At 38.6% G+C, this 17,298-nt stretch overlaps 1 protein-coding gene and 2 long non-coding RNA genes across 3 annotated transcripts; 2 read left to right on the top strand and 1 right to left on the bottom strand.

Moving 5' to 3' along the window:
• Positions 1-62: 62 nt before the first annotated feature.
• LOC311021972 lies at positions 63-2,099 on the top strand. The gene is made up of 3 exons (XR_014598066.1): positions 63-264; positions 977-1,244; positions 1,747-2,099. It is a non-coding gene; the product is annotated as an uncharacterized lncRNA (long non-coding RNA).
• Positions 2,100-2,717: 618 nt separating this feature from the next.
• LOC311021971 lies at positions 2,718-5,830 on the bottom strand. The gene is made up of 4 exons (XR_014598065.1): positions 5,705-5,830; positions 4,596-4,670; positions 3,547-3,631; positions 2,718-2,853 (listed from the first exon to the last, which is right to left on the bottom strand). It is a non-coding gene; the product is annotated as an uncharacterized lncRNA (long non-coding RNA).
• A 2,106-nt stretch (positions 5,831-7,936) lies between these two features.
• On the top strand, positions 7,937-17,111 carry dhrs12 (dehydrogenase/reductase (SDR family) member 12; the record flags this gene model as incomplete). Its single annotated transcript, XM_084022590.1, has 10 exons — positions 7,937-7,992; positions 8,681-8,814; positions 9,079-9,161; positions 11,861-11,953; positions 12,260-12,341; positions 13,335-13,396; positions 13,510-13,614; positions 13,711-13,801; positions 14,291-14,428; positions 16,171-17,111. 10 exons carry the CDS (start codon positions 7,937-7,939, stop codon positions 16,281-16,283), a joined length of 957 nt encoding a protein of 318 aa, XP_083878716.1. The 3' UTR covers positions 16,284-17,111.
• Positions 17,112-17,298: the final 187 nt, after the last annotated feature.

Here is a 17,298-nt window from a genome sequence, read left to right as displayed (position 1 = left end):
GCATATCTATTTCAGATGGCGTATTGTTGTGCATGGTGGTATTGACGGCTTTAGTCGTTTGATTGTATACTTGAGTGCCGCCACCAACAATCGTGCAGCAACAGTCCTAAAAAGCTTTCTGGAAGCTGTCGATGTCTATGGTGTGCCATCACGTGTGAGGTCAGATAAAGGCGGGGAAAATGTTGATGTTGCACGCTACATGGTGGCTAATAGAGGACTGAACAGGAATTCACACATTGCTGGCAGGAGTGTCCATAACCAAAGGTAACATAATCTTCCATTCAACATTTATCAAAATAACACTTTGTAAAAGATGGCAATATAAACTGACTTAACCTGTCTCTTCAAGTCTATCTTAATACAATCAAGCTTTTGTGGCAGCAGATTATGAGCTTTTCAACATTAACGTTAGTGTAAATATCAAAAGAGTTGTTCTCTGATTGTCTCTCTGTAATCTATACTGACCAGGAGAAGATTACTATTCTAGTGTGATTCCAATGTAAGTGATGACAAATCTAGTCCTCATTCTGTAGTTCAGCTGAACTTCATTCTGAAGCATATATGAGGCTTCAGCAGTCACAGAACAAGGCCAGCCATCACTTACAATAGAATGGTTAGCATTAGATTTTCCACAGCCAGTATAGATGGACAGAGGAACAACCACAGCAACAAAAAACTCTTTCATCATACATGTGGGCATGTGAGCATTGTTTGAAGACAAACTTGAAAAAATCAACTTATCCTTTAAGAGAATTAAAATTAAACTTTGTCATTAACTGTTATTTAGAGTGAATATTGAATACATCACTTATTACTTACGTATTTAATTCAGTTCTAATTTACTGTGCTTATCATTGATGGGAGTGTTGTCATACACCAACAGTAGGTAAAAGTATTAGGTAAAGGTATTTTCCCTGTATATTTTGTTTTTGTTCATTGTAGGTAGAATAAATAGTTTTTCCTTTATACCCATCAGAATCGAAAGGCTCTGGAGAGACGTTTATGTGGGAGTTCTTGATCTCTTCTACACCATCTTTACCAACCTTGAGAGAGAAGGCCTTCTCAATCCTGACAATGAAATGCATCTCTATGCTCTGCACTGGTGCTTTGTGCCCCACATACAGAAGCACCTTCAGTTTTTCCAGCGTGGCTGGAACTGCCACAGACTACGCACTGAGGGCAACCAGTCACCGCTGCAACTGTGGACTCGCCATGAGCATGAGGCGCAGCAGGGCCCCATACAGGTTTGGATTTATTCAGTAATTCTGTTTTACTTTAACTTTTAATTATCTACATGGGATATTGTCAACATTATCTCTACTTTATGTCCATTATAAAGTGCATGTATCAGTAGCAAAATGTAACTATAGTGGCCTGTTGTTCAGGAACTAAATGTGATGGATTTATACTGCCTAGCATTGTCACTTTCAACACAATAAGGTATTGCTACAATGTTGTGGTCAAACAAGGAGCAGTGATTTAGAGAGAAAATTATACATCTTAGCTCTCAAAATTAATGTATTGGCTCTTGGAAATTGTAGTCAAGCTCTTTCCAATGCCATAGCTGTTTTTGGGGCATAGATACAGAATCCCAGATGATAAACAGGTGATATTTCAAACTAGCTTCTGTAAAATGAATTAATATGGCTTACAGTTCTGTAGACATATTGACCATAAAAATCTTTAAGACTTTGATTTTGATTGACCCTTTATCCTACCGTTTAACCTCAGCTCTTGCAGCTGCAGGTTGACACGGAGTTTGGAGTTGACTGGACCGGACCGTGTGGTCACCATCAGCCTGGTGTTGTGGTCCCTGAAGTTCAGCTGCAGCGCTCACTGACTGACCAGGAAGTTGGAAGTCTACCAGACCCTGATTGCCCTCTGTCCAATGTGTTAGATGTCTATGTACAAAGTGTGAGCTTATTATCAGAAATGCTCCAGTAAATCCATATTGCTCAAGTTCTGATAAAGAAGCCGGTATTATGGTTTAGCAGTTCTGATATCTTTGTTTCAAGTGTCTAAAATGATTTAAAAAGAATGGTAATGACAGCATTTTTATTTTATACCAGATGTCATAAAACTTGCTGCATTGTACAATATGACTGCAAACAAACACTTTTTGCAATAAGCAATTTATGTCTATTACTATTAATGAACTTTTTGTGAACCATTAAGTTTAAACATTGAAAACCATTATGGTTATGTAACAGAGCCTTGTATGATAAACTGTCCTGTAGTTATCAAGATAACTTGTTTTGAAGTATTAATTTCACATGTGATTGGAGACTTAAGTCTCTGAATCAGAAGGCTCGAGAAACTGCAACATGCATCCTGTTTCAGAACAAAACCACAAATAAAGAACAGCAACAACTCACTTTGTCTCTGTAACAGTCTCCTGAGCTTTAATACAATTGTGAACAGTGAGATTACACCTAAAAGACAATGGTATAGACATGAAGCAAATAACAAATGTGCTTCACCACATCACAAGCATGCAGACCTTTTTAATGCACCAGTGTTACACACACTGGCAGAACTAGGCCCTAGTTGATATCACTCTTTCAAATGCTTTTATGCTGCAATCCAAATTTTGTTGCTGGACAACAAATGTACACTAAGGTGTACAGTGATATATTGATGTGTCCTTAGACCAGTCCAAACCCAGTGTCAGTGCTACAAATAGCAGCAAGAATGTCTCTTTCAAAGTTAGAGGACTCTTTGTAATGTCCTGGAAGTTTAAGCAGGTGGAAGAACTGGAGAAGTTGCTCTCCACCACGTTAACATCCAAGTGTCTGGGCAGCACATTCCACTCTATCCAGAACTGCAGGAGTTTCCCAAGGATGCTTGGAGACGCTACCAAAATAGAGAAGAAAGTCAACATTTATTTTATTGCCCGAAATGATTTTGTATCATCAATCATAAATGAAGTTGAAAAAAGAACGTAATTTTACTTAATTTGTGCTTTGGGTTATTCATGTAGCTGATAATCCACAAGTAATAAAAAAGTAGAGGAAGCAAAGCCTTGTGCCACAGAACAGAAAATATGAGAAATTGTCAATTCTAATAATCAAAATTGTAATTTAGTCAGGGCATGGTTGTCAGTTTTAAGAACCACACTGGAGGTTTTGCATGGTTAAAGTTATGGCAAATGGCAAACTGAGTACTTCCCAGTCCTGTTGAGCATTTTCTAAATCATCCATCAGTTTTTTGATTGGTTTCCTTCGTTTAAGGCAACAATTAGTATCAGTTCATTTAATTTGAAAATCAACTTGCAAGGACTTAAGGACAACCATGTTTTTGCAGTAGCTACTCACTCATGCAGTGATATAATATAGGATTAACTTTAAAAAAGAAGAAAAAGTGATCAAATGCTGACTGGTTATTTGCAAAAGGTTTCCATCTCTCCAGGTTAATGTTTGTTGTAATAAACTGAAACAAATCGCTGCCAGAGGGTAGAAAATAAAGTAATAGTAGTAGTAATTTCTGGGAAGGTAATTCTTATGAGTTAGGAGGAGTGTTTTTTACTTAGCAGCATGAGTCACTTACCCTTGGTGTGCACTGTAAATCAGATGCTCTTGGAAAGAGAAGGGGAATTGTGTCTTTCCTCGTTCGTTTGCATCTGTATGGCTACCTGAAAAGAGAAGATAATAATAAAATAACAGGGCTAATATAGAAATTACTTAATTTTTTGGGAAAACTCTTAGCATTTGGAGCGTTATTAAAACAAGTTTTTGACAAGCATGTCATGGCTGGTACCAACGGATTCCTTAGATTTTCGAATTTCATGATGTAACAATATCCTCATGCTAGCTTTAAAATTGTGCCGGACGGCGAAGAGGCAGGCGATCTCAATTCGAATTAATTCAGTTTGAATCACAAATTCATATACACTTGTAACAGTCGGAATTATTGAATGTAGCGCCACTAGGTGGCGCCTCCTTTTGTTTAGTGGATAATGTAACCTGTACCTAGAAGAAGAGCAGATGTACTTCCGCTCCTCCATGCGTAAAGATGCCGCCAGCGGAGCGAAGACCACTTTTTATTTTACTTAATTTGTGATGTGGTGGTGTAGGATCCTCGGCCTGTGTTTGCCAGTGCATGTATGATCTGTATAGTGGAATAAAAGTACGTGCGGAAATCCAACATGTTGCCTGCCGTGTCTTTGAGCTAACCGGAGCTACCGCCATTGAAAGCGGACCATAACCTTCCCCTTCACCTCCCACATTACACACTGCAGAAATACACTGACAGGAAATGTGTGTCAATCATAGACTGTGTGGTGTCAATAGTCATCATGATGTCTGACATACCTTGAAATGTAAGACGTTTTTCCCCTAAACCTGCTGCAGCAAGTCTGTCTTTGGCGTTTCGGTTGGGGACTAGACTTAAGTCCGCGTTTTTGTCCACAAGACAGCAGAATGAATGTGTGTAGGAATAAAGTTGGGCGGGCCCAGCAACGGGTCGCCGTCGCACACTAAATGTGATCTGTTAAAGCTAATGCACAGCGCCACTGAATAAATCACTCATCACTGGCGATCGTAGTTTTGTCCACAGATGGGATTTAGAATCAAAAACTGTTCCCTGTAGAAACCTACCGTCCACTGGGTGTCTGGGTGTCATGCTGTGTGACGACGGAGGTGGTGAACTTGGCGCATTAGCGGTCCTCGGTGCTGTACAGAAAATAACAAAGCAGTGAAAATCATATGGGTGCCAATTTCAATTATTATTAAGCTCAACAACTGCCGTTTCTAGCTATACCTAGTGATGTTACGAGATGCGCCGAGGCTTCGAAGCGTGTGTCGAGTAATGGAGGGGGCGTTTCCGCAAAGCGCGTATCGAGGCTTGCTTCATTTAGGGGAGGGGCCAAAAATGATGACGTCCGAAGCCTCGCTGCCCGGCTGTACCACGTGACTGCTTCGGAAAGTGGTTCAGAGTTTGCCGCGAAGTTTTAAAGCTATAGAACCCTCAGGCTCCATTCAAAATGTGGGTTTTGAAGCAGAGTTGCGGTCAGTTGAGAGTTTGGATAGCTTGGATACTAGAGGTTGAATAGCGTTTATATAATTTGAAGATAGTTTGGAGAGTTTAGTTTAGGGAGAGAGAGAGAGAGAGAGAGAGAGAGAGAGAGAGAGAGAGAGAGAGAGAGAGAGAGATTTAGGAGAGTGATGATTTTACCATTTGGGGAAAATGTACACACACAGATTACATTCAAACAATTTATTATACACATATGTAATTATTTATGTACAGAAATTATTTCATCATGGAGCGGCCGTTGCCGTAGTGGATAGGGCAGCCGCCTCATGTACAGAGACTCAACGTCCTCGACGCGGCGATCACGGGTTCGACTACCGGTCCGGGATCAGTTTCCCCCAACGTCTTCTCCCTGTTACCACACTGTCTGTATAGAATAATATAACAGCTTGAATGATCTTTGAGTAATTATTTGGTTATCCATTTTTTGTAATTCATAGTCATTCCCAACAGACATAACAGACACAAAAATTCAATGCATCACACATTATGTGGTTCAGATACAGCTGCCTGTGATTATACACTTGGCCAGTAGGTGGTATCGTGTGCACATGAAGCTTCGAGAAATTAACCCTTTGTCGAACCAATTGGCTCAAGTGGTTCGATGCCTCATGAGGCTTCATCTCGCCATCACTAGCTATACCTGTTACAGGCCTAAACAGAAGAAACTCACAGTTTTCAAGCTGGTCAGCCACATCCCGCAGTAGGTCTGCCAGTGGCCTCCCGGTCGAGGCCATTACGCTTACTGGAGCTGGTTTGCAAAGTTACAGGGAGCAAGGCTTGGGATCGGGAATCATTTGCTTTTGTCTGGCCCTCCGATTTGACCAATCATGCTGTTGACTGAGGTTAGGACCTCCTACCTCATTAACATATGGACACAGAAATACAGAAATAAATAAATGTAGGTGAACAGAAATGTAGAAATAAATATAAAGCATTTATTTATTTATTTATTTATTCTGTTATTCATTCTTCTATTTATTTATTTATACATTTATTTATGCATTTATTTATTTATTTATTCATTTCAGCATTTATTTATTTATTCCTGTATTTATTTATACATTTATTTATTCATTTCAGCATTTATTTATTTATTCCTGTATTTATTTATACATTTATTCATGCATTTATTTATTCATTCATTTATTTCAGCATTTATTTATTCATTTATTTATTCATTTATTTATTTATACTTAAGTCATGTTTCCTCCATAGTTTAGTCCTCCATAGTTTACTACTGCTCTGGTTACCCGAGTCTGTCCATATTTAATAAAATCTTGCAAAATATAAAATATAATATAAAACAAGCAGATAGAGGAGAATACAGAAATTATCAAAACTCAATAGATTATAGAGTTTTAAGTGCCTTAATGTACAAAAAGCTCTACTGGTTTAAGGATGGTAGAGCCCGACATAGACCAGGTGGTGAAGCAAAGCTAAAATGAGAATAAATGTAAATGGTGTAAATGGTAATTCATCATTTTAATTTGTCATTGATTCAGTCAGTTTGTGGAGATTTTAATGTATCTTGGTGAACCTGAAAAATACTTTGGAAAGAAATACTTTATGTAGACTTAGAAATCTTTATTCTAGGCTACTGCACGTGCTTTAGGTTTTGAAGACGTTTCTCCTCTCATCCAAGAGGCTTCTTTAGTTCTAACTGACTAGTGGCGAGTTCAGGTATTTTACTTCTTGTTGGTTTGTTAATAGGTCTACTTTGTATGATACCTGAGAGGCTTGTGACTCCTGGACCCGCCAAGCCCGCAATTGAAACTCAAGTGGATGCAAGTTTGTGTTAAGCACCAATATACCAAAGAAAATTCCTTGCATGTAAAAACCTACGTGACAATAAACTATATACTGATGCAACAACAATCATTTAATCCGATCTAAAAAATATAATTACAATATCTGGCGGGCTGGATTGTTATGAGCTCTTTATTTTTTGTTCAAATCTATATTTGAGGCGCCTTTTGTGTCACAATAAAAATAAAAAAGTGTTGTCAGAAGTGGGATTCGAACCCACGCCTCCATTCGGAGACCAGAATTCCCGTACGTAGGAAGGTTTGTCACCTTGAGTCTGGCGCCTTAGACCGCTCGGCCATCCTGACAATGTAGTGTGAACCGCGACTGGAAGGCTGTTTGACTGGTCGCCATAATCGTTTACCGCTGTATTTTCGATGTTGTTATTGTTATAAAAGCATACGTCATTGTGCTTTAAAACTCACATGAAATATTTTTATTTTGCATTTATGTTACGTAAAGATTTAAAACGATCAATACATTTAAAATGAATCAACTGCTTTATTTATCACGCTCCAATCGTCAAATTACATAACACTTATTTTTGAGAAAAGTCTGAAATTCTGTCGGTTAACGTCACGAAAAATTACGGTCAAAACACATCGGCGGTGCCGAAAAGATATGTCAGAAGTGGGATTCGAACCCACGCCTCCATTCGGAGACCAGAAGACCCATTACAGAGGAAGGATTTACCTTGAGTCTGGCGCCTTAGACCACTCGGCCATCCTGACAATGCATTTCGGTTACCGAAACGTAAATATAAATATGCACCATGGTCATATTTGTCATATACGTTGTTGCGTATGACATTTTTTTTATTCTCGCCTTTTAAAAATATCCTCTTTAATCTTACTTTTATCTGTACATCGGACTTATTGTGGTATTTAACCTGAGTATTTGTTGACTAATGAACTAAGGGAAGACATCCACTAGGGAGCTAGGAAGTTATTTGAAATCTACTTCCGGTGTACTTTGGACTCCCCGCCCATTTTACTATATAACCGCCACCAGTCATTCTTATGAAACCAAAACACTGGACTGTGTGTATTCAGCTGCTTTCAACTGAAAAACCTGGGAAACGTGTGCTTTTTTTTTTAAAATGTCGATTTACAGGAATGCCGTTTGGTTTGTGAAAGGACTCCAGGAGTATACAAAGTAAGCCAGCTTTCTACTGACTGAGACTCGTCAACGTAAAGTCATCTGTTGTAGTCTTTATGGTTTGTACAACATTTAGCCCCTTTATGTAGATTTTAAACTCGAGAAGTGCATATATATTATTATAATTTACTGGTGTACTAGCATTGGTTGCTGCACTGCATATCTAAACTAGTATTTCAAATTTCAAAACACTCAGATCGGTCTTGCATTAAAAGTATTCCTTAATATACTTAACAGATGTACTCACTGTGCAGAATGTTATCCCATTGTATTCACGTGCTTGTGGATGACTCATTGTAATGACTTTATATAACAGCTGGGTAGTTAAATCTGTAATAATACATCACCATTATTTAGTTGATTCATATTTTGTTTTATTAATCTTAATCTGTGAAGTTATTTTGTGAACGAAATGTAGTGTTTGTCTGACTAACTGTCCAAAATCAAAGACAATAAATCATCTATTAATCTTTTATTGTTGCATGTTTGACCAATGACAACATTTATTTTCCGTCTCTGAACAATTGTTCCTGCACCTTCCATATTTCTCGTCACCCATATTAATGACACCAGATATTCATGTAATTACATTAGATGTGTGTTGTAATATTGCTGCCAGTGTGTGTGTGTGTGTGTGTGTGTGTGTGTCTGTGTCTCTCATGTGTTAATGTACGTCTCTTTACAGAAGTGGCTATGAAGCTGCAGCAAAGCACTTTGCTCCTGCAGACCTGGATGTAAACCTGAGTGGGAGGTCCTTCATGATAACAGGAGCCAACAGCGGTATAGGGAAAGCTACGGCGCAGGAATTAGCCAACAGAGGTGAGTGATGGAAAGACGAATAGTTCTTCTTCTTCTCCCATAGCCAGGTGTAGCTAAGTCTGGCCCATAGCTAGGTCTGGCCCATGCCCAGGTGTGTGCCTTGTAAGAGAAAGCAAAGATACAGTTAAGTGCAGCTGTCACCATTGATTGACACCTGATTGGTTTCTGACGGTAATCTAATCACAAGGAGAGGTGATGGAAGTTGCCCCTGGCTTGTCCATCGATACGTGTCCATGTTGGTTATGTATGTTTATGAGTTTTCAGGTGGAACCGTTCACATGGTGTGTCGAAACAAGATGCGAGCAGAAGCTGCCAAAGATGAAATCATGGAAAAGAGTACAAATCAGGTGAGAAATCTGCTAGATGTGTCTTTATCTGAATCAAGGTTCAAATTGACAGACTAAAACGGATTCATTTAAGTTTCTTCTTATCATATTTTTTTTACCAATTATCTTGTTTTTATTTTTCTCAATTATCTTTTTTTTAAATTTGCTTACATATTTTATCAATGTATTGTCCGCCTTTGTAGTCGATTAAGCAACTAATCAATCATTTGGTCTCAGTCGACCATTTCTTAAGTTGTTTTACATACTTTTTTCATTTTTATTTCCAGTAAACTTATGAGCACTGATTAAATGCAAGATTAAAATATGTGTGATTCTTTGTGGAGAAACACAGTTTTACAAATCTGTCAATTAAATCATTTTATCGATTAGTCATCAAATCATCAGTGTTAGTGGATTAAGAATCTGTTTGGTTGAGCCTAGTGATATTCGGTTATTTATGCGTCTGTTTGCTGCCATTTAAAGGTTTCGCGTTTTTACTTTTTCAGTGTAAAGCAATTTGATCTACATCATATATGAAAAGTGGCCATATAAAGTCAATTATGTTAATTATTATGATGATAATGATTATGTATGTTTAACTCTTTCATAACAAGACAATCCGATGATCAAATATTTGGCTAATACAGTTTTACATAAAACAGTATACGTATCACCACCCTACTAAGAGATGCAATATTTTGAGCCCATCACGGCTATATCAAATTGTGCGCAGGCTTTTTAAAACTGTCCGTCCTTTTTCTAATAAAAATGCTGCTCTATCATCAATTTCCTTAAACTGATTCCAGTCAATATTCTTAAGGTCATTTTCAAATAGCATAACTTTTGGGACTTGGGAATGATTGTCTTTGTTTTGTCAGGGTACCAGAATTAATGTTCTGGTATTTCTAGTGATTCTAGTGGGTCCTTTAATCATTTGCTGAAGGTTAAATTTTGACATTATTATTTTTAATTTTTGTTTACTGTTTTTATCCAACCAGTTGATGTTAAAGTCCCCGTACCATATTGTATCATTGTAGGAGTCAAGCTTTTTCTACTACATTTTGTAGTTCATCATAGAAAGAAGCAACACATGAGGGTGGATTATATAGCACAACAATATTAAAATTCATCTGATCTGAAAGAATGATGTTAAGGGCTAGACATTCAAGCGGGGTATTTTATTCTATCTCTGCATTAATACTGTTCTTTTATAAAGATCATCACTCCCCCTCCCTTTCTCAATAGTCTGTCTTTTCTGAGGTAGAGATATCCAGGAATATCCATCATGTTTGTTGGTATATTTTGGTGGAGCCAAGCTTCAGTTAGGCAAAGATAGTCTATATTTGAGTCAGAAAGTAATGTATAAATCTGGTCTTCTTTTGGGATAATGCTCCGTATGTTTAAATGTCCACCGAGAATACCTTTTGGCTTTGACTTAATGTCCCATATTACTTGGTAATGGTTGCTTGGCTGCTACTGCTGGTGCTGGTGCTTAACTGGATGGTAGCTTGGCTGCTACTGCTGGTGCTGGTGCTAAGCTGGATGGTAGCTTGGCTGCTACTGCTGGTGCTAGGCCGGATGGTTGCTAGGCTACAACTAGGCAATGTGATTGCCATACTGCTTCTGTTAGGCTCGATTGTAATTAGGTCTGGATAATAAGTAGACTCACCAAGCAAAGTCAGCACTGATTCACAGAGGCAGTCATTGGATAAATCACATTGTTGATCCAGGTTGGGGTTGGCTACTGGGCCGGGATTCAATTGTATGTCCCCACATAGTAGCAGCAGAAAAAGTAGAGTGCTGTTGACCTGCCATTTAGCTCTCATGGTGTGTTTGTTTTCTTTACTAGGAGCAGCATTGTGATGGCCTTTCTGCCAGAAAATTGAATAAATAGTCAGATGTCAGTGCCCAAAAAAGATTATTCAATATGGTTGATTGTCCAGGGGTAATTGATTCATTTCCAGGCCAAAAAAGGCCTTGAGCAAGTGAGACAATCAAAATCCAAGTGCACATTAACAATGTCCAAACATATTCCCTTTCTCTTTACCTTTTAGCAGATCCTTGTCTTTGGTTCAAATGTTTTGTTGAGTTGAGGCTTTTTTGTTGATGAGCACTGGCTAAAGTATGGATTAATTTGTTAAAAAAAATTGAGTAAAAGTATAGAATATCAGGGAAGGTGTGGAGCCCAACAACCCACACCTGTCCTCAGCCACTATTTTGGATTGTGTTGACTACAAATATGTGCAGACGCAACTTGTCGGTTAAGTTTCAGTCATGTTCTCTGTGTTGTTCTCTATTGTGATGGGGTTTGAAGGACTAAAACTGACATTCTTAAAAAAAAAAAAAAAATTACTCAGTAACTAAATTAAATAATCAAGAAAGAAATTTAGAAATAAAAGCCTGAATTATGAAATAATATATGTGCAGGCCAATGTAAAAATAAATAAAAATGCCAACTAGAAAAAAATATTTATATAACCAATTACTTATTTTTCATTTATTTTCCTATAAATTATTTCCCAATGTAATTTCTCTTTTCCTGTTTTTATTCACCAATCTGTCACCAAGTGTCTCATAAACGTTAACAGGAAAATAAAAAAAATATTAATTATGAAAATAAATTACTATAAAAATAAGTAATTTGTCAAAAAAATAATAAATTGTATTTGCAAGAATTTAAAATTCAGTCTTAGGTATTTATATTTCCTGTTTGTTCCCAGAACGTTCATGTCCACATCGTTGATATGTCCAGTGCAGGACAAGTGTGGGAGTTCGCCCAGAGCTTCTCACAAAGTTACACCGTACATGTACTGGTAGGTGTGTGTGTGTGTGTGTGTGTGTGTGTGTGTGTGTGTGTGTGTGTGTGTGTGTGTGTGTGTGTGTGTGTGTGTGTGTGTGTGTGTGTGTGTGTGTGTGTGTGTGTGTGTGTGTGTGTGTGTGTGTGTGTGTGTGTGTGTGTGTGTGTGTGTGTGTGTGTGTGTGTGTGTGTGTGTGTGTGTGTGTGTGTGTGTGTGTGTGTGTGTGTGTGTGTGTGTGTGTGTGTGTGTGTGTGTGTGTGTGTGTGAGTGAGAGTGAGTGAGAGAGTGAGAGATCACTAAATCATTTGTGGTGTTCACCAGATTAACAATGCCGGCTGTATGGTGAACCAGAGAGAGTTAACTGAGGAAGGTGTGGAGAAGAACTTTGCCACAAATACACTTGGTAAGAATTCTTAAGAGAGAATACGAGTCCTGATGTAATAACTGAGTGTTAAGGAACTGATTCATAGCAATTCCTTTTTTCGTTAATTCATTTGAACATGGAACAAAAAGACTCCTGCATACTGTCCTCTTCTTTTGCATTCAGAGATATTTAGTGCCAACGTTTCTGTATGTAGACCATCATCAGTTTTTTTTGTTCAAGTTTTCAAGTCGACCTAGGTGTGCAAAAGTTCATGGTCTTTCATGACTTCATTTGAAAAAGAAAACATAGGAAGGTAGAGTTCTCAAATGTAGGTGTTATCTATAAGGAAATACTAATTTTAGCTCATAATCATCATATTATCATCAGCATCCAGACTTTGAAGACACGTTGACATGAATAGGACTGATGTGAGATTTATTGTAAATTCACGACTTAAAGTGTGCCTTTACTTTAAATGGTAAAGTTAGATCAACTTTATCTTCCATACTCTATGTATTCCTCAGAGAAAATGATATTTGTGCCGTGGTAACTTTTTGTAAATTTTGAAAATTGAAGCCGACACTGAAGTGACTTAAACTTCCATCCTCTCTACTGACCATCAGGGGGCGACTCCTCTTTCAAGTCTTCTTCAATACATCATCATGTTAGTAAATGATGGTCCATTTAGAGTCAAATAGACCATAAAGCAGGGGATGCCTTAGGGCGGGGCTACTTTGTGATTGACAGGTCACTACCACGCTACCAATGCAGTTCGCTACTAAGTTTTACTAAGTCCACTTCTTATATACAGTCTGTTTTAAACTTAACGAATATCTATTTTTTTTTTCTCGTAAATATACAACTTCGATCTTGTAAATTTCTCCGAATATTAAGCCCCTCCCCGAGCTCCGTAATTATTTTTCACCTACGCTAATAGGCCGTAGTAACATTGAAAAGTAAGCAAATGAAATTAAACCGAGCATGTGGTACTTGATTCCCAGCTGCAGCAAATTAACTCGCCTTTATTCTCAGGTACATACATCCTCACCACAGCGCTGATACCTGCACTCAAGAAGGTCGAAGACCCCAGAGTGGTGGGTTTCACTCACGCGTTCAGAAATCAAGACATATAAAAAACAAGTTTTTTCATTTCAGATGAGAGTGTAAATGTTAATTAAACGTAGAAGTGCTGGTTGCCTCGTCCCAGATCACTGTGTCGTCTGGTGGCATGCTCACACAGAAGCTGAACGTGGACAACCTCCAGTTTGAGAAGGGAGCGTTCGATGGCACTGTGGCGTACGCTCAGAACAAGGTGAGAGAGACTGGTTTACAGCAGCACAGTAGGATCGTGTGACTGCGGCGTGTTGTCCGTGTTTGCTGACGAGTCCTTGTGTTGCCATGTCGACAGAGACAGCAGGTCATTCTGACAGACAAGTGGGCTTCTCAGCACAAAGAGATCCACTTCTCCTGCATGCACCCCGGCTGGGCAGACACACCAGGTACACCAGAGAAAGGCTGTTGCTTTACATTAAATAAAAAGCACAATAAAGGACGTATTTTAATTCCTCTGCCATAGCTTGTGTATCATTTAATTAAATATGACGTTCTTGTGAAATAAACCAGAATACTCACAAGTCCAGGAGGCAAGGAAGCATTTACCTTAAGAGTTTAAAAGGCGGGTGCATTTAAGTGTTCTGACAAACTGAAGGCACCGTTTTCGAGCAATGATTATACTGATTATTGGTAGTGAACGCACTATGAGGAGACACGGCTTTGTGGTTTTATTGATCGAGGTTTTGAAATATTCATCGCAAAGCAGAGCAAAGTATATTTTTGGTGATGACGGTAGTTAATGTGCATTATTTTGCATTTATAATGACAATAGTAAGTAAGACCAAGTTTTCACTTGACATATAGATATGTGAACTATTGAATAGCACCTACATCCAACAGAAAATGTGGCTTGAGTGTTGTTTGTCTCTCTGCAGCTGTCAGGACGTCCATGCCTTCGTTCCATGCTAAGATGCAGAGCAGACTGAGGACGGAGGACATGGGAGCCGACACCACGGTGTGGCTGGCTGCGTCTGCAGCCGCCACAAAGCATCCGAGTGGACTCTTCTTCCAGGGTTAGAAACAAAACCAAATCAGTCCATGAAAACCATTGGGGTTTTTTCTGGCTAGTTAGCTAGCTCGCTAGCATGTCCATCTCCAGAGCTGGCTAGTTAGTTAGCTAGCGTGTCTCTGGAGTTCCCGCCTGCTCTCCTCACAGTGAAGTAGTCCTAGCAGTGAGGAGTGACACTTTAACCAGTGTAACCTTAAGGTAGCTAGGCAGTCACTATGCAAAATTTAACAAATTAATGATTCATTCTCACACTCTTGTCACAGTGTACAAAAGAGTATGAACTGTGTTCTGATCATTTTCTGTAACCAGTAATGGCATGGCAGCATTTGCAAGTTGCATGTTTTCATCCTGCAATGGTTACAGAAAATAAGTCCAACAGCAGGCCATCTGTTGATCTCTCTAATATTTTGACCTATTAGCAACATATTCCTAGAGTGTCGAATCACAGTTTACCATCTCAACTATATGCGATATTGATTCCGTCACCCACATCAAATCAAGATGACACTTTCGATGTGTAACTTTAGCCCACTACTTTGAGGTGACTCGTGCTTGCCTCCAGTCTTTCCGTTTGTTTGACCTCTAGCTAATACGTTATCAGTAAAAGGGTCCGTAGTAGCACGAAGAAGTTTCACCGACATGGCAGCTCGACAGAGCTTTTTAGCCTCTTTTAGCTAAATAGAAATAGAAAAAAACAAAATAGAAAATGTTATCTATTAAAAGTACTAAGTGCATAATACATCCTTCTTTGTATTTGCCAAAGCAGGGAATGTGTTACAACATTAAAGTGATGGTTCGGAGTAAAATACACCCTAGGTCATTTCCACCATGACATCCAGCCAAATACCCCCTATGTTTAACGATGGTCAACATTGGTCAAGATAGGGCGATCAGCCTTGTAATTTACAAGATAAACAAGATGTACCATCGTGCTAGTACTAAGCCATTCGGCTGATCGCCCTATGTTGACCAATGTTGTCCATCGCTAAAAATGCTTCCGAGGGGGTATTTGGCTGGATGTCATGGTGGAAATTACCTCGGGTGCATTTCACTCCGAACCATCACTTTAACAATGACTTCCCTGGAAACTGTTATACCAAGAATACAGGCATCATTACAGTAGTAATATTAGTGATGTTGAAGGGTTGAAGGCCGATATATTTCCATTGCTTTCAACCCTTTGTTGAACAGAGAGCGCCATCTATTGGGCTCAGAAAATAAAGAAAATGCTTCACGAAGCTTCATTTGGACATCACTAATATATAATGGCCCAAATGTTACATGTTTATTATGAGATCAGTAATGCTGATAGATTGTTGTCAGATTAATATGTCCTTGTTGTAATATGTATTGTGTAGATCTAATATCAATAAATGTGTCCCCTGTTCTATTTTCTAAGCTGATAAAAGATGTCAAATTATATGAAATATGAAGTGTAGTATAAAGTGGCCGGTAGAGAAGTACTCTAAAGTAGGTGTGCCCTGGCCTTAATTTCTTACTTACCCTAACCTGAATCAGACTGAAACATTATGCAGGTATAGAGCTGATATTAGGTGAATGCTTCCTGTTGGAGGAGGAGAGCGACGGCAACATTATTAGTATTCAGTAAACAAGGCAGATGCCTCGTTGTTCATGTTTCTACTTTTAAATTCAAATGGATCCTGATTAACTCTCTGAATATCATCACACTTTTGCAGTTCAGCGTTTCTAATGTTGTCACGTGTATTTCCATGAAATGTCTCCCAGATCGCAGCGCGGTGGCGACACACCTGCCGCTGGCGTCCTCCAGGTCGACGCCACAGGAGGAGGAGAAGCTTGTGGCTGCACTGGATGAGCTCGCCCTCAAGTTCAAACACTGATATCTCTACACATTAAAACCAGGCACACCTCAATCATTACTGATGTTTACATAATCAATGAACAGAAGTTTTTTAAACTTTTGAACTGTGTAAATAAAAGATCTAAATCTGCATATTTGTTTATTCTCTAAATCTAAAATGCTTTATTAACTCTTCACCTCTAAAATGACCACTTTGTTTTTCTCTCGGGCCTCCAAAAGTCTTAATGAATTAAAGTGGGGTTCAAAACTATATGAAGTCATCTTTACAAACGCACACAAATGTTGCAGCATAATCCACGTCTCATTATCCAGTCTAAGCTCGTCTGTTCACAGTGGAGGCATGAGAAAAAACTCAACACATATTCACCTGTTTCCTCTCAGCACACTTTCTCCTCCCACGTTCTGGCCTCAGCAGCAGCAGCACTCGGGCTTGGTTTAATCTTTTCTTTCTATTCCTCTTTGAGTTTGTTGATGGGTCCGGGATTCCTGTGTTTGTGGCTTTATTTCTAATGTGAACATTAATTATTGTGTTAAAAGTCGAATATTCCTCTCTCCATTACTGACTTTTTAGATTATGTTCAGCCTCTTCTGCAAAAAACCTCTCTGGATCGCAACACTGTCATATATGTTTAATACCAGGCCGTTTTTTTTTGTTAAGGCAGGACGGTGGGTGGCCAAGACTTGTTGAGGAAGTTCCTCATTATTGTAATTCACAAATCACATGCACTTTAAATGAAAATGTCACTTCATGTTTTATGATCTTTCCATCCTGAGGACAAGTCAAAGATTTTTCAAGTTTCATATTTGTGCCACTAAAAGATAATAAACATATTTGCTTAAATAATTATTAGTTGCCTATTGTTTTGTATCTACTGTGCCAAAGAAAACTTAATTGGATTCATTATTTTGTTTGTAGCAGTTCTGATACTGTAACCTCTTTGGATATAAATTCAATTACCTGTTTTCTGTTGATGGAGGCTGAAACCAGCCGTAAACAATGGAACGCCAGAAATAAGTGTACAAGACCTTTTGTT

The sequence above is a fragment of the Eutrigla gurnardus genome, assembly GCF_963514095.1.
Source record: "Eutrigla gurnardus genome assembly, chromosome: 12".
Classification (NCBI taxonomy): Eukaryota; Metazoa; Chordata; class Actinopteri; order Perciformes; family Triglidae; genus Eutrigla; species Eutrigla gurnardus.
Note: the sequence above shows the minus strand (reverse complement) of the source record. Positions and strands in the feature narration are given on the sequence as shown.